The following is a 25,617-nucleotide window of genomic DNA, read 5'->3' as shown; positions in this document are numbered from 1 at the left end:
TTTCACCTATTTTTTTATCTTGGAAAATAAAAAAAATTAAAAATAATCTCGGTACGTGGAGAGCAAGGAAAAACTCAGACGCCACACCCGAAGAACTTCTTCGAGTGAAACCGAGTTCTCAGTTTATTAGGTCTTCACTCAGATCATTTTCCATTCATCATCATCACCATCGACTCGATTCATTTTCTCAACGTAACAAAAGCGAATAATCGAGTTCAACTTGAACGAACTTCGAGTTACAATGTTGATTCAGATTCCTCGCCTTACAAATTCTCTCAGAGAACCCTTCGATATCGACCAAGCCTATCTTCATCGCAAAACCTTTCTCCAAAATCAAAATTCTCGCAAGTAAGTTATTAAACCCTAACTTATTACTCTCAATTTATTGATTTTTGTGCTGAAAAGTAGAAGATACTCCAATTTACAAGCTTCTTTGTTGAAACACTCCAATTTATTATCAATTTAGTCCCTCATTGTCTTAGAAGTCCCGTATCGGATGTGAGTTGGTTTGCACATGAGTTTTATAAGTGGAGGCTATCTTCACCTTATGAGCCGGTTTTGTAGGATTGAGTTAGACTCAACACCCATTTCTAAGACTCCTTGACTCTCAGAAAGACTTAAATGAGTAAATTTTGATAGAATTAAGGACCTTCTTGAAATATTCCTAATCTTAGGGACCTATTTGAGAGTGGCCTACAAATTTAGGGATAAAATTGGTGGTTTACTTATTTATTTAATTGCATTTTGTACTGTACTGTGGCATTTATCGAGTTTCTTAGTTTTTGAACTTTGAGATGCTGACTGGTTTAGTTTTGTTTTCTGTGATTAGATTGCTTTGAGTTTTTTTGTGAAATATACTGTGTTGATATATATTTTTTTGAATTTCGTGCTGTACCGTGGCATTTGAATTTGCATTGTTTTTGGACTTTGAGATGCTATTGGATTTTGTTTTCTGTGATTAGAATGCTTCTACTTCTAGTATCTTACTAGCTTTGTGCAATTTATTGATTTTTTTTGTCCTTTTCAATTTTGTATCGTTAGATTAGAGAAGGCTTTTCTGCTTAGCTGAACCCGATTCTCCGCTCAAAACATCAGATCTTTTATTGAGTTTTTTTGTTTTGTTTTGTTTTGTTGAGTTTTTGAGATGCTACTGGTTTTTGCTTTTATTGTCTGTGATTAGGATGCTTCGAGTTTTTTTGTGCAATTTATTAATGATATATTTTTATTTTGATATTGAACTGTGACATTTAGTGTTGCAAGCTCGCTTGATGAATCTGAACTTGCACGGAAGATTGTATATGGTTGGGAAGAAGGTATAATTCAAGTTTTAAGATCAATGAGCTATATTTTACTTTCAATTGATACAAAAAGAAGAATGTAGTTAGTGATGATATGTTTTCATTTTATGAATTGGTGAAGCAGCTTCATCGGAAGTGCGACAAGCCTACAAGCAGTTTATAGGAGCAGTAGTTGGCTTGGTTGATGGAGAATTGCGCTCTGAGGAGTTCCGTGAGGTGGCATTGACTGTGTACCGTCTTTTCAGCAGGCCTATTGAAGAGGAGGATTCTATTGATAGAATTATTTATGATAAAAAGTAAGTGTTGGCTTTTGATGTTTTTATTTGACAGTAGATACCAATATGAAGTGATTGAATATTTGTTTTTATATAAATGCATAAATTTATTGTTCAGATTCATATGGATTTTGGAATTTTTAAATTTTTAAATTACATTTAGAGGACTTGAGGACTTGAATACAATGTTATGGAAATACTCTAAATTTGTTTGCCAGGTGCATATTACAAAATGTGGGGGCCACAATAAAGATTACATATTTGATTGTATTGTTAGTCTTGAATGTTGGAGAGATTATAACATTTCTTCAACGACTAACCTTTCGGTGTGCAGGTTAGAATTGCAAAACCTTGTCGGTCATGCAATTGCTGATACCAAGTTGAGGGAAGTTGCATCGCTAGCACAAAAACTCTTACATTTGCAGCCTCACAATACAAATTCTCCCGTTTCTTTGGAAAGGCATCATGATGTTGAGGATGGTATGGAATTTGGAGATGATTTGGTTTTTCAAGCCCCAGCTCGTTTCTTGGTTGATGTATCCTTAGATGATGGAGACATAATGGATTTCAAAAACACAGTTTCATTAGCATTTCAGAAAGAAGAGTATAGTCATACTGACCCAACGGACCATTTTGTTGTCGAAGTAGAAAAGTTCAATTTGACCTGGTTAAGAGATGCATGCGATAAAATTGTTAGGAATTGTAATTCACAGTTAACCCGAGATGAACTGGCAATGGCCATTTGTAGGGTTCTTAATTCCGAAAAGCCTGGCGAAGAGGTATTGCTTGATGTCGATATGCTTCCCAAGCATATATAACTAACGTTTGCCAACATGAAACTTATACTTTTTCCTTCTCTTTGTAGATAGCTGGAGATTTGTTGGACCTTGTTGGGGATAGTGCATTTGAAACTGTGCAAAATCTTCTTTTGGTGAGGATATGCTAGCTCCCTCTCTGATTTCTTAAAAAGGTCATAAGTAATTATTTGTGAACATCAATCTCCACCAGTGTTCAAATAATGTCTGTTTCATAAAAAGTGTCAACTTTTGCTGTTGAAAATTTTCAAGTTTTTCCTTTGTTTGAATAACATCTTTTGTTGGTTGATGACTTTCAGTTCAAGACTGAAGGTGTGATTGTTAACCATCTGATAGTGAGAGATACGTGAGTTACTTATGTATTTGTTTGAATCATAATTGATGTTTTGTGGACCAATTGCAGCATCGGAAGGAGATTGTTGATTCTATTCATTATGGCATATCGGTATTCAAGTCTGATAAAAATGCTTCAAATGCTCAGTCTCGCATGCCTAGTTATGGGACACAGGTGTTTACATGTTCTTTATCATCAATCTGCTCTTCACTTTTATGATGCAGACACATGTTGTATTATTTTAAAATGCTGCCTTCTATAAAGCACTACTTTTTTAGGTGACTGTACAAACAGAATCAGAAAAACAAATTGACAAGCTTCGACGCAAGGAGGAAAAGAGAAACAGACGTGGAATAGAACATGCTGGGGACGGTGACTTGTCAACACTGGATTTCTCATCTTTACTTCAAGCAAGTGAGAGGAAAAATTTGGTTGATGGGATGGTTGGTTCTGGAGATAAGTCAATAGCTGTTAATGCTCTTCCTGAAGGAACTATCAGAAAGTATCTTAAGGGGTATGAAGAAGTTATTATTCCTCCAAAACCAACTGCGCCAATGAAACCTGGAGAAAGGCTGGTATATCTCTTTACTGTGATTTGTAAGATGCTTTCAACTATTTAATGAGAGATTGTGAATCCTTTTTAGTAGAGATATTTCCCTCATTAACATGTGAAATAAGTGCAACAGGGGTTTGATTTATGGATTGCTGTTGTCCTATAAGAGTATATGAGATATAGCTTAGTCATAGTTATAAACTAAACAAATAGGATTGTGCCAGCTGTCTCATGTGACAGCTGTAGTTGTAACTAGTACTAAGAATTGTAAGCATTGTTGTTATACTTCACCCAATGTGCATAGAATAAGAGTTTGTTAAGGCAGTTAGTGCTAACCTTCACCCTATAGTCCCTAGTGTAGGTTAAACAAGCCTATATAAAGATGTAATGATTCTCTATTCAAGGTAATAAAAAGCAGACCACCTTCATTCTTTTTAATTGTTGTTTGATATAGCTATTTGTCTTTTTCCTATAATACCCTTAGTTATTTATTATCTCATTTCACATGTTTTTCTCTTTGCAATAAATAGGGATAATTTTGCCAAATCAATAATTAATACTACTTTGAACACGACAAATAAAAAGAAACAAAAAACTTTTAAAAAAAGTGACACTTAAAAAGGAATGAAGGGAGTATAATATATTTATATCATCTTAGGGTATAGTAGTTTATCTTGTAGGATCAATATGCAATCTTTGAGTTTCTTAGATTACCTCGTAAGGTATTTTCTGATATTCTAACATTGACATATGTGGTAATTACAAGATGATACCATATTTTCATGCTACAATAAAACATTTAAACTCACGTTTTGCATTTTATCTATCTTTAACTAAATATTGACGAATTGCATGCTACTGCTTAATCCAATCCCCTAAAATGGTCTTTTTAGTGCTTGTTTCTGATAAACCTATTGATATACATATCTACTACAATTATGCACTTCCAGATTGAGATTGGGGAGTTAGATGACTTTGCTCAAGCTGCTTTCCGTGGTTACAAATCGCTTAACCGTATCCAGAGCAGGATATTTCAAACTGTTTATGGAACAAATGAGAATATACTAGTGAGTGATCTCTGATATAGTTTTAAACAAACAACAATCATACAAGATACATTTTATTTAACAACAAAAAAATTTGTTTTCTCGTGTTAAAGAGTGCTTTTCTTGTGCTTGCAGGTGTGTGCCCCCACAGGAGCTGGCAAAACTAACATAGCTATGATTTCAATTCTTCATGAGGTGAATACGAATACTCGCTTTATATTTACTCATCCCTGAAAATATGGTTTCCTTCTTCTATCAATCAAAATTAATGTTTTAATTTCCTCTCCACTTATCAATATCACGAGACAAAAAATGTGGATATATGAGTTATATTCTTGTGTATTTGTTACTTTCTTCCTTTATCTTAAGCCTGTGTTATAGTTTAATTTTCAATTTAATTTTTGTTATATTCGTCACCATTTTGTTTTAGTGCAAAGTGAATGTGATAGCTTTGATTATACGTGTCACAATCCTGCTGGTCAATGTGAAGTTCTGTGAAAAGCCTAGTGGCCTAGTTACACATTTTTTTTATTGATTTTATCCTCACTCTTCTTTTGCAATTTATTCTGTGCAATTTATTTTCCGTTTTTTTTCTGATTTGAAAGATTGACAAAGAAATCTAGATTGTTAGACCTCTTCCAGTTACTAAAGTAGACATCAGCAAAAAGAAGAGGGTGATGGTATATGAAAAAAGAAATAATTGGAGCAATAAGGCATGTTACAAACTGGGAATAGTACACTAAAACTGGGAATAATACACACTAGTTTAGCGGATTTTGATGACTCTTCTATAGAAATCGTAAAGCAATCCCAGATTTGTTACTAGGGTGATAGTGATTAGTGACCGCTATTCTAGTTTCAGCCATATAGGTTACTAAGGTGATTTTCTGTATCATGTTTTAAAATTTGAACAAACCAAAATCAGTTTTAATCATGAGTTTAAAAAAAATTCAAAACCAAAATTAGTTTTAGTTTTGAAATTGAAAGTTTTGTATCTCCCACACTGTACACGCTCACTCTCACACTTTTGCCAGATTTTTATCAATAATATAGAGTAACCGACCATTTATTATTATTTTCTGGATTTTAACTAAAAGAAGGGAAGCTTTTTCCTCTTCCTCTGCAATTCAACCTACCACCACTGTCTCTTCAAGTTCAAACTCAACAATGGAACCTGTAAAAAAATTACCATCAACTTAATAACTTACTTTGGTATTATCTCTAGTCTACATCGTTGTAGAATCTTAACAATCCTCTCACGTGCAAGATTGGACATATTTAGCGTGAACCAATGCTACTCTCCATCAAAACACCCCCTCATGCCTAGGATTGAACATCTAGGATTTTAGAGTGTAGAAAAATATGGTAACCTTATAACAAATCTAGGATAGGTCCAGATACCATTTATGAATTTGGGATACCAAAAGCTAGCTCAAGAGGTGAAGAGGCAAATTGAAAACCTCGTGTGAGGGGCAGGGATTTCCTCCTTTAGGCAATACCATGGATGTGTTCCTTGTGGAGAGGATTATTTTTTTAATTCGTTTTTTTTTTTTTTTAACTATTAATTTGATTGAAAAAAAAAATAGAAATTTCAAATTTTTTTTATGTTGATGGGTCTCCGTGGGAACATGGAAAAAAAATTCCCCCGTGGTGGGGATTGGGGACAGATTGGTGGGCTGGGATAGGGAGTGGGTATGCACCCTCACCCCTGGTCCGCCCCATTGACATCCCTATAACAGAACTAAAGTCCTAATTCTAGACTCTTGATTTGATCTGGCTCCAACTCAAATACATTGAAGGGCTAGAGAGAAATCCAGATACTCTTCAGATTTCCAATAAGTACTGCTATTTGAAAAAAAAAATTCTAGTCGATACGTGAATTCAACTGGCCTTGTAACGTTGAGGATTTGACATTTGGAGTGTGGACAAAGTAGGTGGCACACCCCATCACTCCTAGGACTAGAAATCCAGAGCATGGACAAAAAGAGTGGCTCAATAATAGATCTAGGGTGGATGTTGATACCATATTAAACTTAGGGCTAGGCATAATTCAACTGTAGAAGCTTGTTCAAGAGGTACGCATTGCCGTAGCATTATAAGGACTACTTTGTTCATATCTATAGTTGATGTTGGTTCTCAATAGGTACAACATGATGAAGTACTTTAACTAAATGTAAAGAGATTTTTATTTTTTGGGAATAAAAAGGGCCGAAGCCCAAATGTAACAAGAATTTAACCCCTGCAAATATGACAGAATATGTGAGGAAGGGATGAAGTATGTTTAATTTTCCTAGATAAGTCTATTTACTCTATAGAAATAGAAAGTATGTCTAATTTTTCTCCTGGAATTTGATTTTATGGCTTTATTGTTCCCTTTGTTTCTTAATTGTTCAATTGTTTGTGCCTTTTGATTTTTAAACTCTGAAGAGGATTTATGATCCTTCACTATGTGCTCTTTCTTTCTCAATTGTAAAGTACTTTTCGTAAAGGATAACTTCTTTCTTTGATGATGAACTGTATGCAGATTGGACAACACTTCAGGGATGGTTACTTGCACAAAGATGAATTTAAGATAGTTTATGTTGCTCCAATGAAGGTATCATATCTAAATATAGATTTCATTCCATGCTTTGCCTTTTGTTCCCTATATTTGTGTTTCATTTGTAATTTTACATTCTGGTCCATTCTAGGCTTTGGCTGCAGAAGTCACTTCAACATTCAGCCAACGTTTATCTCCATTGAATATGAGTGTCAGAGAGCTTACTGGAGATATGCAGCTCTCTAAAAATGAACTAGAAGAAACTCAGGTTACTTGTAATGAAAATTCCTGGTTTGGGATTTCTTTGCCACCATACAAACTAAGTTCCATTTGTCTACTTTTTCTTCCATGGTTTAAATCAGATGATAGTGACAACACCTGAGAAATGGGATGTCATAACTCGCAAGAGCAGTGACATGTCACTCTCGATGCTGGTGAAGCTCTTAATTATTGATGAAGTGCATCTACTGAATGATGATAGAGGTCCTGTAATAGAGGCTTTAGTTGCTAGGACACTGCGGCAGGTAAGCCATGTGGTCAAGTATGTTTCAACTTTTTCTTCAGTTTTAGGGAAAAGCATGCATGAAGCATTTTTATACTTAATGAGTTGAGCTTGCAAAGAGAAATCCAGACCAGCCTCTCTACAATGATGTTGCTTTGGTTTCTCTTCCCCCTGAATTTAAATGAAATCTAGAATTTTGATTAGATCGGCACTTCTATCTAGTGGTTATGACCTAAAATTGTAGTTTTGTATGGCAAGTGGAAGAGTCAAATTAATGAAAGAAGCCTTATTATTTTCAGCCTACCTTTATTTTTTGCACTACAGCTGCATTGACTCTACAGTGTCCTGTAGACTTATATTGCTTCCTTGGAAGTCAATGTTTTTATTTTGATAACATCTGATACCTCATCTAGCCCACAGTTTTGCTGTAACTTAAATGATATGCTGATCTGAGTGGTGGCTATACCATTTGTGTTGTGGTTCCGCAGTGCCACTATGGCCATTTATTTCTTCATTTGATAATTGGCTTCTAATTGAAAAATTCCTTCTTTTTAATATCAGGTGGAGTCAACCCAGACAATGATACGCATTGTGGGCCTTTCTGCCACACTCCCCAATTACCTAGAGGTGTTTGCTCCAAATAGTATATACTTATTCCCTCTTTTGTCATTGAAGTTTTGTATGCTGAAGTATCTACTGGGCCTAACATGCAAATTCTGACCATTCGTTCTTCCAGGTTGCTCAGTTTCTCAGAGTAAATCCAGACACAGGGCTTTTCTTCTTTGATTCAAGTTATCGTCCTGTGCCTCTTGCACAACAATATATTGGAATTAGTGAGCCAAACTTTGCAGCTCGTAAGGAATTGTTGAATTCTATATGCTATAACAAGGTCTTTTTCCATTCAAGTTCTCCTCAAAACATCATTTATCATGCACTGTTGGCTAATTTTCTATCTTTGGTTCTTTTGTTTGATTTAGGTTGTTGATTCTATTAGGCAAGGTCATCAGGCGATGGTATTTGTTCATTCACGGAAAGACACTGCAATGACTGCTCATAAACTGGTTTGTCATTTAAGAAATTTTATATAGTCACATTATTTGATCTGAAATTCTTTCTCCTTGAATTGCAGGTTTCATGAAACCATTATATTGTATTATATACTTGGTTTATATGAACAGATTGTACTATTTTCTGCCCCATGCTTTGCTTTCAGTATCGTCATTTTTATGTCATGTTCAACAGGTTGAACTTGCACGAATGAATGAAGACCTGGAACTCTTCAATAATGATACAAATCCACATTATTTCTTTATGAAGGTTGTTAGAGTAAACATTTTTTTCCGATTTTTATTATTATATCTGTTAATCTTACGAGTTATAGATTTTCTTTTTATGCATTCCAGAAAGAAGTCATTAAATCAAGAAACAAAGATCTCGTTCAACTTTTTGAATTTGGCATGGGTATTCATCATGCCGGGATGTTACGTTCAGATAGAGGACTGACTGAGAGGCTTTTCTCTGATGGACTTTTGAAGGTAGAGCTTATCTCACTAGTTTTCAATCTAGACTTTCAGAATTTGCCTCTTGTTTTATTAAGTATGCATTATGGTGTTTTTAGGTACTTGTCTGCACAGCAACTCTGGCATGGGGTGTCAATCTACCTGCTCACACAGTTGTAATTAAGGTTTGCATTACAGATTACAAGAAAGTGCAGTTCACTTTAGATATTCTGGGATACCTTAACATTAGTCATGAATCATTTTTGACATCAATCTATGGTGCCTGGATTTGTAGAACCTAAATAGGTTTATAATCATGATAAAACGTTATATGCATGATCGCATCTTAGCTTTTAATTTAATCATGGATTTCATGGAATTTTATCCTGTCCTACAAATAGCTATTTAATGACGTGTCTTTAGTTTAACACTTCTACATGCTAGATACTATGATGTGTAGATGCTGTTACTGTCAATTCTTAGACAAGAAAACAGGTACGTTGCTACATGCCTGCAAGGTGTTGTGAGACACTACGACTTCTGTGAAAGTGTGAAGTCCATAGTATCACACAGCATTAAGAATTTGATAGGCTGATATGGTATCCACATACAAAAAGTTTTTACTTAAGAAAATAAGAAATAGAACTTGTTAGCGAAAGTGATGTCCGCCCTTTGCACAAAGGGTTTTTTGTGTGAGATACTGTCTTAGAGTTAAAACCATTTCAATTCATGCTCATAATGTCTTAAGCAATTAGAACTTAGGAGAGTTGAACTACCAAAAGTATTTTCGGTATTTTCCAGTACTCAGTAGCTTTTGGAATGAGTTTATGACAGTCCCTTACTCCAGGGACCACTTTCCATAATATTTAATAAGATTCATAAACACGCCTTTCCATAGGAACTTGATTTTGGAACAAAATCCTACTACTGACACAGTGCTGTCGTGATCTTATAGTTTTTTAACATGCAAAACTTTATTATGCACGTAGCTACTGATCATATTTTCTAATTTCCCAGCTGCTTAGTTTTAGATTTTGGTTTTCCCATGGATTCTCTATCAAGTTATTATGTGCACTAGGTTCTTTACGATTCTTGAGTTACTTCTGTCTTGTAATTTGTAAATTGATCCGAAGGCTGTGTTGTTTTCCAGGGAACCCAAATATATGATCCAAAAGCTGGTGGGTGGCGAGACCTGGGTATGCTTGATGTGATGCAGGTAAAGCACAGGGTTTCCTGTATTAGGTAATATGGAGTGCTTAAATTTTCTACATCAGCTAAGGTGCTGTTTCTATTATATTTACACAGATATTTGGGCGAGCTGGGAGACCTCAGTTTGATAAAAGTGGTGAAGGTATCATAATTACGTCTCACGACAAACTAGCATATTATTTGCGACTATTGACGAGTCAACTCCCAATTGAAAGCCAGGTAATGATTGGGAAATTGCTGAGGCAGTTATGCTCATTTGTGTACTCCGAATCTTTGTCTTTGCATTGGTTCATGAATAACATTTTTTATTATGTTTGGTATTCTATTGATTATCTTTGTTCAATACGTTGCAGTTTATTAGCTCGTTGAAAGATAATTTGAATGCAGAGGTTGCATTGGGCACCGTAACTAATGTTAAGGAAGCCTGTGCATGGTTGGGATATACCTATCTTTTCATAAGGATGAGGATGAATCCTTTGGCATATGGTATTGGTTGGGACGAGGTACCTAACTGCAGACTTTTCCTTTATTATTTTGGATCTTCTAAGGGGAAGTGCTGCAGATCAGCACCAAATTCTGTCATCAACAACAGTCTAACTGACAGAAAGCTAACAGAATGCAAACTAAATAAATAAAAATAGGAGGCTCTGATTTGAGAGAAAGGGAGTTCTTTTGCATAGAATGAAAGTTGTAGACAACCATTGGGGACTCCTGAACATCCCGGAAGGGTTGATAATTAACTTTTGGATGGATAGAATATATACATATCAATTATTAAAAATTTATGGTTGGTTATTTGTTGCATTTCATAGATCTTCAAAAGTGAGATCCTTTCACATCATTCTGAAAATAATATTTGCTAGTTATTTTTATGCATCAAAAGGTTTTCTATTGATAATCTTCTATGTTTCAGGTGATGGCTGATCCTGCTTTGAGTTCCAAGCAAAGATCTCTTGTTATTGATGCTGCACGTTCACTTGATAAAGCAAAAATGATGAGGTTTGATGAGAAAAGTGGCAATTTTTACTGTACTGAGCTTGGTCGCATTGCAAGCCACTTTTACATTCAATATTCCAGTGTTGAAACATACAATGAAATGTTGAGACGTCACATGAATGATAGTGAGGTAATTTTGATTTGTTACCAACACAGTTTTAATTAATGTAGAAAAATATTTCTAAATAATATTTTAGTTTTGTAAACCGTACTATACTAATATGCTTATATAGACTACGTTATACCTAATATCTACAGATACTTCCATATATTTTCAATACTTTCCCTTAAGTCGGAGAATGGATATTTATCATTCCCAGCTTGAAAGTAATCTGGCTGGATCTTTCTTTTGGTCAGCCCTATTTTATACATCTGCCTGAAAGGAATGTAGGTTTTGGTAATTTTTATGTTACTAACCACTATCCAACTTCTCTTTGATGAAGTGCCGGTTTATTTCAATGTGTTTTGTCTTGTCACGTTGAACAATATTATGAGCAATACTAATAGCTATTTATTGCCACAAAACAACTTCATATTGTATCTTCAAGTCAACTGGTACAATCTTCATCCACAATAGTTCACCTATTCTTTGTGCACAATCTTCATCTACAGTGGCTGTAGCTCATCTATTCTTTGTGCCATTACTCTAAATTCAACCTCACAATTTGATCGAGCCACTAGACTTTGCTTATTACTCCTCCACACATTCTTTGTTATATAATTACATTTTCCTTATCATGTTTTTTTTTTTTTTTTTTACCTTTTCCGATGCTTTAGGTGATTAACATGGTTGCACATTCATCTGAATTTGAGAATATTGCTGTTCGAGAAGAAGAACAGAATGAGCTAGAGATGTTGGTACGCGCATCATGTCCAATAGAAGTTAAGGGCGGTCCTTCCAACAAACATGGAAAGATTTCCATTCTGATTCAGGTTTTGTTCTCAAACTCTTGACTTTGTTTACCAGTTAGGATAATTGCATGAATAATATATGACCTGTTATTTGCAGTTGTACATATCTCGAGGCTCTATAGATTCTTTTTCATTGGTTTCTGACGCTTCATACATAAGTGCAAGCTTGGCCCGTATATTGCGAGCTTTATTTGAGATTTGTTTGCGAAGAGGCTGGTGTGAGATGTCGTTGTTCATGTTGGATTATTGCAAAGCTGTAGATCGCCAAGTTTGGCCGCACCAACATCCCCTTAGACAATTTGACAGGGACCTTTCTGCAGAAGTATGCCCTTCACTATTCTGTTCATTATATTTACTAGCTACATTTTATACTCGGGTGCGATAGTCTCTCTTTTTTCATAGATATTGCGGAAGCTTGAAGAGCGAGGAGCTGACTTAGATCACTTGATGGAGATGGAGGAAAAAGACATTGGGGCATTAATTCGTTATGCACCTGGAGGAAGGGTATGCACCTTTTAGTAGGATGTGTTAAAAAGTTTCCTTTGGTGGTGAGCTCAGATAATGAAAAAATGTTGATTATTGTTTTCCTTTTCATCTTAGTTGGTCAAGCAATACCTAGGGTATTTTCCTTCACTTCAGTTATCAGCAACTGTGAGTCCAATAACCAGAACTGTCTTGAAGGTAAGTTCACAATGAAGAATACTTTCCAGACTTGATTCCAATTTTTTCGTTGATTTCATCACCGGATACAAGCCTTGATATCCATTTTTACATAATCAATCATTATTTTCAGGTTGATCTTGTCATAACACCTACTTTTATTTGGAAAGATCGTTTTCATGGTACTGCTCAACGCTGGTGGATTTTGGTAGAGGTGAATAGATTTCTTACGATGGTCAAGCATTACAATTGTTTAGTTTTTTTGTTTTCTGTTTATATATATGCAAGTTTTGAGATAAGGAATCCTCCCAGTTCCTCAACATATTGGTTAGTGAAAGTGTAAAACCCCATTTAAAAGACAATGCGCCTTAGACCAAAGAGACTGCCACATCTTGTCTTTTTCCAATATACAAGAATTGCTCTTCAACCAACTGCACCAAATTTTGGCTTATATATACAAAAGATGAATACAAAAATTTGGCGTCTTTATTTCCTCCTAAATTATGAAATCTAAATCAGCAAGAACTGGTTCAGGAACCTTAGGGCACACAAAACATTCACTGGAATCTGTAAATAAGGAATACCCTTATGGTGTGTTTGGATGAGGGAATATTGTGAGGTAATGTAATTTATCGGTTGGGCTACCTGCTATCAGGTTTCCACTATCAGGCCACTCAGGTCATGCTCCAGATTGGAAGATATGTGTCCGGAACATGGGTTTATAAGTGAGAGGTAATCTTCACCATACAAGCTAGTTTTGTATGGTTGAGTTAGGCCCAACCCAAAAATATCGATCGAGACACCCACCATTTATATCCACACACCAAGCCCAATAGTGCTGGGTGTGAGGGGTTGTATTGGTAAAAACCCAAGTCCCACATAGAATAAAGATAAAGCTGGAAATTAGTTAGGCCCAATATAAACATCTAATACTCGGTTATTCTTGTTTTATGTTTTTGTATTTTGGTCATATTCTGTCACTTCAAAACTTTAAGTTGCCCATGTGTCTAAGTCATTTTTTGTTTGATATTTTCTAGATTTATAGCGTAGGTGTTAACTAGGTATGATTTGATAGTTGCTAACGCCAAATTGAATGCATGGTCAACTATTTTGAGCAGGACTCTGAGAATGATCATATTTACCACTCAGAACTTCTTACGCTGACAAAACGGATGGCTAAGGGAGAACCTTACAAGCTTTCCTTCACCGTGCCTATATTTGAACCACATCCGCCACAATATTACATTCATGCCGTTTCTGATTCATGGCTTCATTCAGAAGCGTTCTACACTATTACCTTTCATAATTTACCATTGCCAGAGGTATCATATGTCCATTTAATTTTGTTTTGGTTTCTAGTGCTGTTGTATGGAAACTGGCTCCTTCCCGGTTTATGTTTGACCCTGGGATATATTTTCTCCAGGTCTGTACTTCTCACACGGAACTACTTGATTTAAAACCTCTTCCCGTGTCTTCTCTTGCAAACATTGATCATGAAGCATTATATAAATTTTCACATTTTAACCCCATACAAACACAGGTTTGGTTCATCTTCTCTACAGAAAAAAAAAATCGTTAAATTATGCACTGTTATTTTACAGATTTAACAAACATGTGGATATTGTTCTGTTTACTTGGTCAGACTTTTCATGTCTTGTATCACACGGACAATAATGTTCTATTAGGAGCTCCAACTGGCAGTGGAAAAACTATATCTGCTGAGCTTGCTATGCTCCGGCTTTTCAACACTCAGCCTGATATGAAGGTTTGTACTTAAATTTATTAGGCAATTTTCTAAAGAGCGTGAGTCCTAAAGAACAAAATTATGGGAGATATAAAAATATGACAAGAGTATACATTTTATTTGAACGAAGTTGTGTTGATTTCTCTTAGCTAATGTGCTTAATAAGTGAAAGTGCAAACTGCATAGAAAATTTAATTTATCTATTTCTGTGAACAAATAATAGAGAAATGACTTTTTTTTTTTCCTTTCCTATTTTGGATCTGTTTGGATTGACTTATTTGAGCTTATATAACTGACATAAGTTTTGTAAGTCTGTTTAGGAGAATTTATGAAAACAACTTATGACATTATTAATAAGTTTTTTCAGCGTATAAAAACAGCTTATAACATATATAAAAGCAATTTAAATTTATTTTATCTTTTGCTATAGAAATAGCTTATGTCAGCTTATACATAAGCACGTATCATGATAAGTGCTTGTGCTATAAGCCGCAAAGAAGTTTTTTTCATCCAAACATCATCTTATGAAGTATGTAAGCTTAAGTTACTTTGCGTATGACTATGCAGGTTATTTATATAGCACCTTTGAAGGCTATTGTTAGGGAAAGAATGAGTGACTGGAAAAAGCGTCTTGTGTCTCAGCTAGGGAAAAAAATGGTACTGATCTTTGCAGTATGAAAAAAGTATATATGCACTATGGTACTGGTGCTAAGTATATTATGCTTTTTATTAGGTTGAAATGACTGGAGACTATACTCCTGATTTGATGGCACTCTTGTCGGCCAATATCATCATATCTACTCCTGAAAAGTGGGATGGTATAAGTCGTAATTGGCATAGTCGTAGCTATGTCACAAAGGTGAATTCTTGTTTGAGTGCTTGTGGTTGTGTGTAGTATTATATATTGAAATCATTTCTATATTTAAGCTACCATCTTCTTATTCAAATGTTGTTGGCACTGATCAATAGGTTGGACTTATCATATTGGACGAGATTCACTTGTTGGGAGCTGATCGTGGGCCCATCCTTGAGGTATATGTTTGAGCTATGGTGACATACTACTTACTCAGCCTCATGTTTATTATATTTCTGGGTAGAGTGGACTTTTGCACTCTCCACGTTTTAATCCCAAACTTTGGCTTGTTATTAGTAAGACTATTAATGAGCTTTGCACCGTAAAGAATTGTTACCTTTGGGAGAGTTGGTTTTTGATAACAAGGAATTTACAAGCATCAAACTTAGAAAGGAGTTTACTCTTGGACAAAATTAGAAAGGAAAAAAGTTAACGAATGAAAGAGGACAAGCATCAAACTTGAAAATAAATTTAGTCTTGATATCATAGATCGAAGTGTAGCGAGACATATTAAAGAGTGTATGTTGATTTTCAGAGCAGAGAGAACTTCTGCATATAGTAGTAGCACTGAGATACAGTATAGAATTTTAGGGTGAGAGAATCTGAAATTGAATTAGATGTATAATGATTTTTGATTCTCTTATTAATAGAAGACAGTATTTATATGATGCAACAATACATGCAGTTTTTGACTAGCTTGAACAGAAAGAAAGACAACTTTAACTCGTTAACTACTAAGCTGGCAAACAGCTAGCAAGTAACTAACCGCGGAGCTGGCTGCAATACCATATTAAAGATTATATTTACTCTATATACACTATCATTCCTCACCAATTATGTTTCTGTCATGATCTTGTGAAGCGGCTTCCATTTGAGCTTCTATCTTCCTCAGTGGAGTAGTGGCGAGCCGTCTACTCGATGACTCATGCCAATAATGTTCATGTTGAAGTTATGAATTTTAGATAGAATAAGAAGGAATGTGATTATGGTGTATTGATGTATAGTAAACTTGATAGTAACTTGACTCCTAATCCCTATTTATGAGGATTATAAATAAATTAGGAAATCAGGAATCAATTCATGATAATAACTATTCCCAGGAGATAATTTAATATTGGAAACTGATCCTAGAAGATAAATTAAGATACCTTTTCATATATTCTAACATTCCACACATTTATTGCCACTGGCATCTCATTCCCCTATATATAATTTTCACCGTAGGATTTTAAATACTTGTTACGAACTTACATTTGATGATCTTGCTACTCAATCCCGACACTAGGTAATTATTTTAGTAGGATCTTATGATTCTTGTTAAGATCTTATGTTTTCCAATCTTGCTACTTCCCTCTTGATCTTAATCTTGACAACATTAAACGTAATTCTCCATATATCCTTAGCCATAGTACTAGAAACATTAAAATTAAAGGATAGTGAACTAAGTTAATGCTTGACTGCTTGCTATGCTAAGAGAATCATCGAGTGCCCGCAGACTCACCAAGTCATCTTTAATAGGTTGTTTGTTTTTTCTTGAATAATGATATTTGAACAACTAAAAGTTTACAACTTTTGGGACAATCATCTTTTTTCTCCTTCCTCTTTTGCAACAAAACAATAAAGTAAGAATATAATGAGAGTATGAGATAGAGTTGTCCAGAAGTTGTCAATTTTTGGTTGTTCAAATATCATTACTCTTTTTCTCTTGAACTTACCCATTTCTTCTCTATTAATACTGGAAAAAGGTTACACTTTCCTACTATTAACATCATATTGTAAATGCTGTTTTTGTTGCATAAATACTGTTTGAGTGCTCCAATGTGTAAATTTGGTTTCTAGGTTATTGTTTCTAGGATGAGATATATATCATCACAAACAGAGCGTGCAGTACGGTTTATAGGTCTTTCTACAGCTCTGGCGAATGCTGGGTAAGTTTATTTTATTTTTCTCTATCTTTCTGTAAATATAAATTTATTCTAATTTTCTTTCCATATTCTTCTCCACTCCACTAGTATTTGTCTATGTTTTTTGTGTCCGCACTCTCTAGTCATTCCCATCTCAGGGAGCGGGAGTACACGATAAGTGTTTGTTCAATCAATGTATCCCTTATTTTTCCCCCATCTATTTGTAGTGATCTAGCTGACTGGTTAGGCGTGGAGGAGATTGGACTCTTCAATTTCAAGCCAAGTGTGAGGCCTGTACCTTTGGAAGTTCATATCCAGGCAAGTAGATATGTTGTTTGGCATGGATTGTGATGTCACATGTATGTTTGTTTGGTTTTTGGTCTAAGTTGTCAGAATGAGGAATGAAAATTTTGGATGCATATAGACATTTCTACATACATGAGTTCTACACCTTAACCTTTACGTGTTTACTCCAACCAAGCAACCCCTAAGTGAGGCATAATCTTGAATTAATATCGTACAAATATGTTAACTGGATTATCTTCTTATAGGGATATCCTGGAAAGTATTACTGCCCACGGATGAACAGTATGAATAAACCAGCATATGCTGCCATATGCACACATTCACCTGCCAAACCAGTTCTTATATTTGTCTCATCACGGCGCCAGACAAGACTTACTGCACTAGATCTAATTCAGGTACAGGCCCAATCTCTTTTGGAAAATAATATTTGATCAATTAAGGTTTACTGATATTTTATCTTGCTTCTCTGTGGATGAAGTTTGCTGCTGCAGATGAACATTCAAGGCAATTTCTTAATATGCCCGAAGAAGCACTGCAGATGGTTCTGTCTCAAGTCTCTGACCAAAACTTGAGGCATACTTTACAATTTGGTATCGGTTTACATCATGCAGGCCTGAATGACAAAGACAGATCTTTTGTTGAGGAACTTTTTGCAAATAACAAGATTCAGGCACGCATTTATCATCTCAAAAAATTTAAATTAGTGCTATTGGTTGTCTTAAGTAATGGAAACATTTATATTTCATGACATGCCTTTACTGATCGGCTGTATAATATCACTGCAGGTATTGGTTTGTACCAGTACACTGGCTTGGGGTGTGAATCTTCCAGCTCATCTAGTCATCATCAAGGTGATGTAGTTGTTGTAATGTTTTCTTTATGCAATTTGTTGGCTTTCATTTTTTTCCTCCAGCAGGTCCAAGAGAAATGGACAAAAAGTTTCTTTTTGTGTTGGCATTTTACCCTCGAACACCCAGTCCCACAAAATAACACTGATCTTATATTTGTACAATAATTTTTTCCCTTTAGCTTGAACAATACCTTTATATCACATCACATAATATATATGACACCCTCCTACATTTCAACTACCTTTCTTGACTCAGATGGTTTACTTCTCCTACTATTTATTGGTTGTTTTGTATAATAGACCCATGATTTTTAAACAAGGCAGCGTGTGGTATGATATGGTCTCCACTTTCACTTCTAGCCTAGGAGTGTTTCACATTTTGCTAAACTTACATTTTGCATAGCCTGTCTTACTTATACTTGAACAGAGGCCATAAATATTCTTGATAGTTTGAATATAGAAAATCAGAACCCCTTTCTTTTCTATGGCTCTACACAAAATCTGTCTTGACACCCTATCACACGCCTTCTCTCCCAATCAATGAACACCATGTCCAAGTCTCTTTGCTCCCTCTGATATTGCTCTTTCACTTATTGTATAAAGTAAATTGCTTTCATGGTCGACCTCCAATGTATAAATTGAAATTTAAATGTTTGTACTTCTGGAAAAAAACGCTTTCTTAATTGAGGGTACAAGAAATGAAATATAAATTATATAATCTTTTAATCTAACCATGTATTATCAAATTAAAATATTATTTTGTTATTTTAAGAATAGTTTGGTTATCTTTCAGGGGACAGAATACTATGATGGAAAAGCTAAGAGGTACGTTGATTTTCCAATCACCGATATCTTGCAAATGATGGGTCGTGCTGGACGACCCCAATTTGATCAACATGGGAAGGCAGTGATACTTGTTCATGAACCTAAGAAGAGCTTCTACAAAAAGGTGAAAATTGGGAATGAGAATTATATTAAACTTTGACACCTACTGTGCTGAGAACTGTTTTCTCTTTTATGTTGCAGTTCTTGTATGAACCCTTTCCGGTAGAGAGTAGTTTGAGGGAGCGGCTGCATGATCACATAAATGCCGAAATTGTTTCTGGAACAATCAGCAATAAACAAGATGCAGTGCATTACCTTACATGGACTTACTTATTCCGTAGACTGGTATGTATGTTTTGTTGCTTCACAAGAAAATCAGAAAAAGCGGTTAGTGTTAGTTGAAGTTATAGGGTTTTAGAGATAAGGACAGGGGAAGGAATGAAGAAAGAATGAGTACAATTACTTGAGTTTCTTAGAGGTCCAACTCTCCCAGTGCTTCTCTCAATAAGATATTTGGTCGCTATCCTAACATCTCCTTTTAATTATCTGCATTTTTCCATGGCAGAATTAAACTACCATTAAATCGTGTACTTCTTTAAAAAGTTGTAAAATGTTTATAATTTAAGAGCTGTTAACCACTGAATTGGTTAAAATAAATATATTTTAAAAGGGCTTACACAATGATCACTTATTGATATATTGTTATACTTTGGGGTTAATTTGTCCTCAACTATAAATAATTTATGTTACGTATATTTTGTTTCTGAAATTTTCCCAAACAATTGATGTCCCAAAAAGATGCGAGTGCTGAATTTTTTTCATTTGTATTTGTAGATTTACCCATTGTTATTCGTCATTATTATTTTTTGACAGATGGTCAATCCTGCTTACTATGGATTGGAGATTGTAGAACCTGAATTTCTAAGTTCGTTTTTGTCTAGGTAATGACATGAAATACCAAAACCCCATGTTTATGACAATGATATTCTGACTGACACTTCTCTTTTGGCAGCCTAGTACAAAGCACATTTGAGGATTTGGAAGATAGTGGATGCATAAAGATGAATGAAGATGAGGTAGAGCCAGTAATGTTGGGGTCGGTAGCATCTCAGTATTACCTCAGCTACATGACTGTGTCAATGTTTGGTTCAAACATCAGTCCAGATACATCACTTGAAGTAAGCCTTATAATCTTCCATTTCTCCAATCGTTTTTCTATCATTGTTTGAAACATATTTTCTTTTAAGGTTTAAATATGCTTTTAGTCCCTGAAAATATATCATGTTTTGATTTTAGTCTAGTCCCTATAAAGTCAGTTTTTTTGTTTTGTCCCTACGAATATGACGCATTTTGCTTTTGGTCCCTGGTATTTTATTTTAGTCCCTGCAAAATTTAGTCCCTATCATTTTATTTTATTTTATTTTCATTTTAATCCTTATTTTGACAGACTAAAATAAAATATTCTTCATATTACAAGGACCAATTTCAATATGAAAAATTTTTGCAAGCACCAAACAAAATAATAATGACCAAAAACTAAAAATAAATAAATTATAGGGACTTAAAGAAAAACATGGTATATCTGTAGGGACTAAAAGCATATTTGATCATTCAAAATCACTATGCTTAGAGATTTTGTATGTAGGTCTTTCTGCATGTCTTATCTGCTGCTTCCGAATTTGATGAACTTCCTGTGCGTCACAATGAGGTAACTTTTATTTTTTCATCACTGAAAGTTAGTTATTTTCTTGTAAATCTTGAGTATTATTCTTTTTTATTTAGAAATTTTTAATTGATGCAGTTTTTTCAATGATCTTTTTGATCTTATTGTAATGTAATAGTAAATTTAAGATAACAATATAAGTACAAATACATGCAAGAGCTGTATATTTCTTGGATGTATAAAATTCTATTAATATTTACATATTTTAGTTATCTCACAAAACAAGGGATAAAAAATGAAAAACATCACTGCCTGATTATTAATGCTTGGTGTCAATAGCATAACCTCCTGCAGTCAGAGTTCTTTAAGAAGTTGACATTAGATCATGAACTACTCTTTACCTCTTTTATAATATAATAGACTACATACATTGAATACATAATACTCAAAATGGACCTGATATCAATAGGAGAACCCACTCTTTAGCATTTGAATATCCAACCATCTGAGTGTGACCTTTTTCTTTATAAACAAGTCCATTCAACAAGCTCATTTAATGTATTATAAGTTAGTTTTTGGTCTTGATCCTCCGATTCCCATAGACAAAGACCGAGGAGGTGTTTGTTTCAAGGTTGTTAGTTTCACTTCCAGGAATAATATTCCTAGGAAATAATGAGAATTTTTTTCCTGTGTAAAAAATCATGTCTGGTTAATATTAACTACATTCCTAGGAATTATTGATAAAGATGGATAAAAGAGAAGTTATTAGAAGTTACTTTAAATTTACTCCCATCATCATAGGAACTTTTCTTTCCTACCCATTTCCTTGGGAATATAATCATGGGAATAAGAGAAGTTATTGGAAGTTATTTTATTCCAAGGAACTTTCGTACCCAGGAATAATTTTATATCAACCTTGTAACAAACATGGGTATATCTATTTTTGCCCATATATTCCCAGGAATATTATTTCTAAACTTGAAACAAATACCCCCTAGTAATTTAGAGTTCATCTGGGAGGTAGTAAAGTCAAACCAAATATTTTTCCAGCCAGGGGTCGAACTTGGGTACTGCCAATTGAGTCGACCTTAATTGAAGACCATTAATCACTTCAGTCCAACCACATGGTTATGTATTGTTATTTATGAATCAATGCATCTATTTTATAATCATGAACTATTGCCATCATTTACTTGCTCCGGAATTGAATTTATTCGGTGAAGTCATTCATTGAGAATTTTCTGTCCTTTTGTCATAGGAAAAATACAACGAAGGACTGTCTGAGAAAGTTAGATATCCTGTGGATAAGAACCATTTGGACGACCCTCATGTCAAAGCAAATCTTCTATTTCAGGTCAGTAATTTTAACCACTAGTTTTAGCATAGTAGAATTTCTATTTTATTTTTCATTATTTTAGCACCAAATTACCTCTTTCAAATTTTCTTTGTTTATATTTGTGATCATAAAATTATTGTGAATGCAGTGTCATTTTTCCCAATTGGAGTTACCAATTAGTGATTATGCCACAGACTTGAAATCAGTATTAGATCAGAGTATCCGCATAATCCAGGCCATGATTGATGTATGTGCAAATAGTGGTTGGCTTTCGAGCTCTATAACTTGCATGCATCTTCTGCAAATGGTAATGCAGGTAATCATTTTTTCTGCACCTGACCTTTATGAGCTGATGTATAATTTGATAGTAGTAGTACCATTTCAAAAAATAACTGGTTTGCTTATTCATCCATCGACGATCCATCCATCGACGATCCATCCATCGATCCATCCATCCATCCATCCATCGATCCATCCATCCATCCTACATTTCACCCTTGAAATCTTGTGTACGTGTGTTAGGGTCTGTGGTTTGACAAGGACTCTTCATTGTGGATGCTCCCGTGCATGAATACTGATCTTATAACTTCACTAAGCAAAAGAGGAATTTACAGTTTACAAGAATTGCTAGATATTCCCAGGGCAGCATTGCAGACTGCGATTGGAAATTTCCCAGCTTCAAGATTGTACCAGGTAAAAATTCTTTATAACTTGTTTTAATGCTTGTTTAGATTCCTGTTATACTCTAATGTCAACGTTATTTTATTTTGGAGAGGGAATGGGGGAACATGGGTATGCTGAAGAAAATTGGATGAACATGCTTCTTTTTGAAGATTTTGAAAACTATGGTGTGTTGTGTGTAATTTAGATGTGTTACAATATCTATGAAATTGAATGCGTAATTGAATGCTTTTATCTATGTTTTTTTAGGGATAAATGTGTTACACTATTTTGTTAGAACCTTATTTTAGGAATTTTATCAGATCTTTCATGTCATTTGTTCCTTTTTATATTCAAGTCTAGTGCATAACCTAATTCGCAGCATAAATTGGGATTAGTGTACCGTATCTATCTACTATTATAAGTCTCTTTTCTTCTCTTCACCCTTACCTAAAATCCCTCTGAAATAACAAGTTGTTAGCCATGAGTTGATCATGCCGTGATTTATTTATATTTCATATTTTTATATATTAATACTTTGTTTATTTCGCATACATATCACCTCTTTCAGTTTATATTTCATACATGTTTTGTTTGACTTTCTTTAAACCAGGATCTACAGCACTTCCCTCATGTTAAAATGAAATTAAAGCTTCAGGAGAAGGAAATTGGTGGTGAGAGGTCCCACATATTACACATCAGATTAGAAAAGCTGAACTCTAGACGACACTCATCTAGAGCATTTGTTCCTCGATTTCCAAAGGTCTCCTTTCAAATACATACACATGTTTGAGTTTGTATCTCTGTTATAAATAGTGAATCAATTCTTTTTATAAATCATAAAGACACAAAAAATAGTGACATGTACAAAAGAAAAGTTGCTGCCTCACAAAGCTGACAAAAATTTATCTAGTTGCATAAACTTATGAGGCAAATTGCATTCATCAAAATGAATCAAGATTGACTTTGAGGTTCATGCTAAAAAATAAATACCTAGAGCTATTCATATTGTTTGGGTTCGGTTTTGAATCTGGATATGAGTCACATGTGTCACAAAGATACTATAACCATGGTGTGTGTGTGAGTGTGTGTGTGTGTGTGTGTGTGTGTGTGGATGTATCAAGTGAGATGACTATTTTTATGAGACCATTAAATTCTTACATGGCGAGTTGAGATTTACTTCACACTACACAAACTTAGTTATAACTCTCTCACTAGATACATTCTTCACACACATTCGTATTTGTTATGATTTGTAGTCTGTTACTTGAACATAAATAATTTGCAATTTTTGTGGCTACAGATAAAAGAGGAGCAATGGTGGTTGGTTCTTGGTAATACCTCTACGTCTGAGCTATATGCTCTGAAAAGAGTTTCGTTTTCGGATCACTTAGTTACAACAATGAAGTTGCCTCCAACTGCAGCAAATCTTCAGGTAAAAATGACTTCCCACTATCTAAATTTGGTTCCCCTTCAGCTCTTGTATAAGAAGAACAATAGCTCCTAAGTAGTGTGTTTCATCAAGGGTGAAAATAGAATTTCTGCTATTTGCATTCCATTACTGAGACATAACATTCGAAAGATGCATGGAAATGAAATGCAATACTAAAATAGATTTTTCCCCTATTGGCTAGTATTATTAAATCAGCCTAATAAGAAAGGATACTAAAATTGACTTACAATATCCTTGGGGCTTGCATTTTTTACATAGGTGATATAGTTCTTTCCCTGTGCTTGTATGGCTAGAATCTGTTCTTCAAGCACAATGAAATGAAGGACACTAAGGGCCCGCTTATTATTATATATTAAAAAAAGTAATTTTAACTTCATATTTCTTAAAAATAGTAGAAATTATTTCAAACTCATTTGGTACACATCAAGAGTAATTTTGACACTCAGTAACTTAGATATTCATTGTTAGAGATTAGAATGACATTTTTTTCAAAAACATCTCTCTTAAAAATGATTTTTATGAGAAGTTACTCAAAATAGCTTCTCATTTTAAGCATTGTTTTCAATAATTGCCCTTGTAGCATAGCAAGCTGAGTTTGCTGCCTTTCTACCTACTTACAGACTCCTTTCTGTCTCAAATTCCCTACATTCTTCCAAATCAATGACTTCTCTAGTATTTCTTTCGATTGTGAAATGTGTGGAAAGTTTAGACTACAGACTTGCTAGAGTTTATGGATCCCAAATGTGATCATCAAGGAAAGCAAATATTCATTTTAATAGATTTGTTTCGACAAATAATAGTTTTACATTGGCCTTTAGGTTGTCAACCAAATATAATTTCACTTTGCATTTTGGTTTTAAGTAATATTTTACTGTCTTGCAGGATGTAAAAGTGACTCTAGTCTCCGACTGTTACATTGGATTTGAACAAGAGCATTCCATTAAATAACTTGTTGGATGTCAGTCAATAGTCTTTGGTCAGAGAGGCTTTGTACGTACTGTATAATGTATAAAAGGATTACACTGGCTAACACTGACCCGTGATACCTTCAAAGCAGAGACTCATTCAATCACTATGTTCAACCCAGCTACACAAGCAAATCAGAATGAATCTAAATACATATATCTAAGAAAAGAAGATACATATGAAATACTTATTTTTGATTTGTAAAACTACAACAATAGATGACACAAATTATTGGTTAGACCTTCCTCTTGCAGTAATTGTGATATGAGTTCAAGTCTAAAATTTTCTTATTGATAGACTATCTATTAGTTTGTTGTAAATTCTCTCTAAATTTGGCAGTTCTATATAACGTTTCATTGATGTGTGTCTCTTCTAATCTAATATTTTTATTAGAAAAATGAATAGTTGTTCATATTAAT

The 25,617-nt window shown here is 34.4% G+C and overlaps 1 protein-coding gene across 2 annotated transcripts; it reads left to right on the top strand.

Annotated features, from left to right (window-relative positions):
• LOC123917492 (DExH-box ATP-dependent RNA helicase DExH14) lies at positions 1 to 25,566 on the top strand. 2 transcript variants are annotated; one of them, XM_045969233.1, is made up of 49 exons: positions 1 to 348; positions 1,252 to 1,313; positions 1,423 to 1,594; positions 1,908 to 2,352; positions 2,439 to 2,504; positions 2,792 to 2,896; positions 3,001 to 3,297; positions 4,226 to 4,342; positions 4,457 to 4,516; positions 6,846 to 6,917; positions 7,012 to 7,128; positions 7,223 to 7,384; positions 7,924 to 7,989; positions 8,099 to 8,251; positions 8,340 to 8,423; positions 8,605 to 8,679; positions 8,766 to 8,897; positions 8,981 to 9,046; positions 10,012 to 10,077; positions 10,167 to 10,289; positions 10,424 to 10,573; positions 10,984 to 11,196; positions 11,844 to 11,999; positions 12,076 to 12,300; positions 12,381 to 12,482; positions 12,579 to 12,659; positions 12,772 to 12,852; positions 13,757 to 13,960; positions 14,062 to 14,178; positions 14,281 to 14,403; positions 14,950 to 15,039; positions 15,116 to 15,241; positions 15,352 to 15,414; positions 17,075 to 17,163; positions 17,367 to 17,457; positions 17,691 to 17,840; positions 17,924 to 18,115; positions 18,231 to 18,296; positions 19,089 to 19,244; positions 19,322 to 19,465; positions 19,994 to 20,061; positions 20,133 to 20,298; positions 20,766 to 20,828; positions 22,042 to 22,137; positions 22,268 to 22,435; positions 22,642 to 22,812; positions 23,393 to 23,542; positions 24,083 to 24,214; positions 25,115 to 25,566. In XM_045969233.1, exons 1-49 carry the CDS (start codon positions 242 to 244, stop codon positions 25,178 to 25,180), a joined length of 6,246 nt encoding a protein of 2,081 aa, XP_045825189.1. In that variant the 5' UTR covers positions 1 to 241; the 3' UTR covers positions 25,181 to 25,566. The 2 variants fall into 2 exon arrangements, with proteins under 2 accessions (XP_045825189.1, XP_045825188.1); XM_045969232.1 differs by having other exon boundaries at positions 18 to 348; positions 1,420 to 1,594.
• Positions 25,567 to 25,617: the final 51 nt, after the last annotated feature.

The sequence above is a fragment of the Trifolium pratense genome, linkage group LG3 (assembly GCF_020283565.1).
Source record: "Trifolium pratense cultivar HEN17-A07 linkage group LG3, ARS_RC_1.1, whole genome shotgun sequence".
Classification (NCBI taxonomy): domain Eukaryota; kingdom Viridiplantae; phylum Streptophyta; class Magnoliopsida; order Fabales; family Fabaceae; genus Trifolium; species Trifolium pratense.
This window is presented reverse-complemented; position numbering and strand designations above follow the sequence as displayed.

Excerpts from the sequence above, each read along its gene's own strand:
- LOC123917492 (XM_045969232.1), top strand. The coding sequence starts at position 242 with ATGTTGATTCAGATTCCTCGCCTTACAAATTCTCTCAGAGAACCCTTC. Across the intron at positions 10,290-10,423 it reads AACTCCCAATTGAAAGCCAG|TTTATTAGCTCGTTGAAAGA; the intron begins GTAATGATTGGG and ends AATACGTTGCAG. Across the intron at positions 15,040-15,115 it reads CTCAGCTAGGGAAAAAAATG|GTTGAAATGACTGGAGACTA; the intron begins GTACTGATCTTT and ends GCTTTTTATTAG.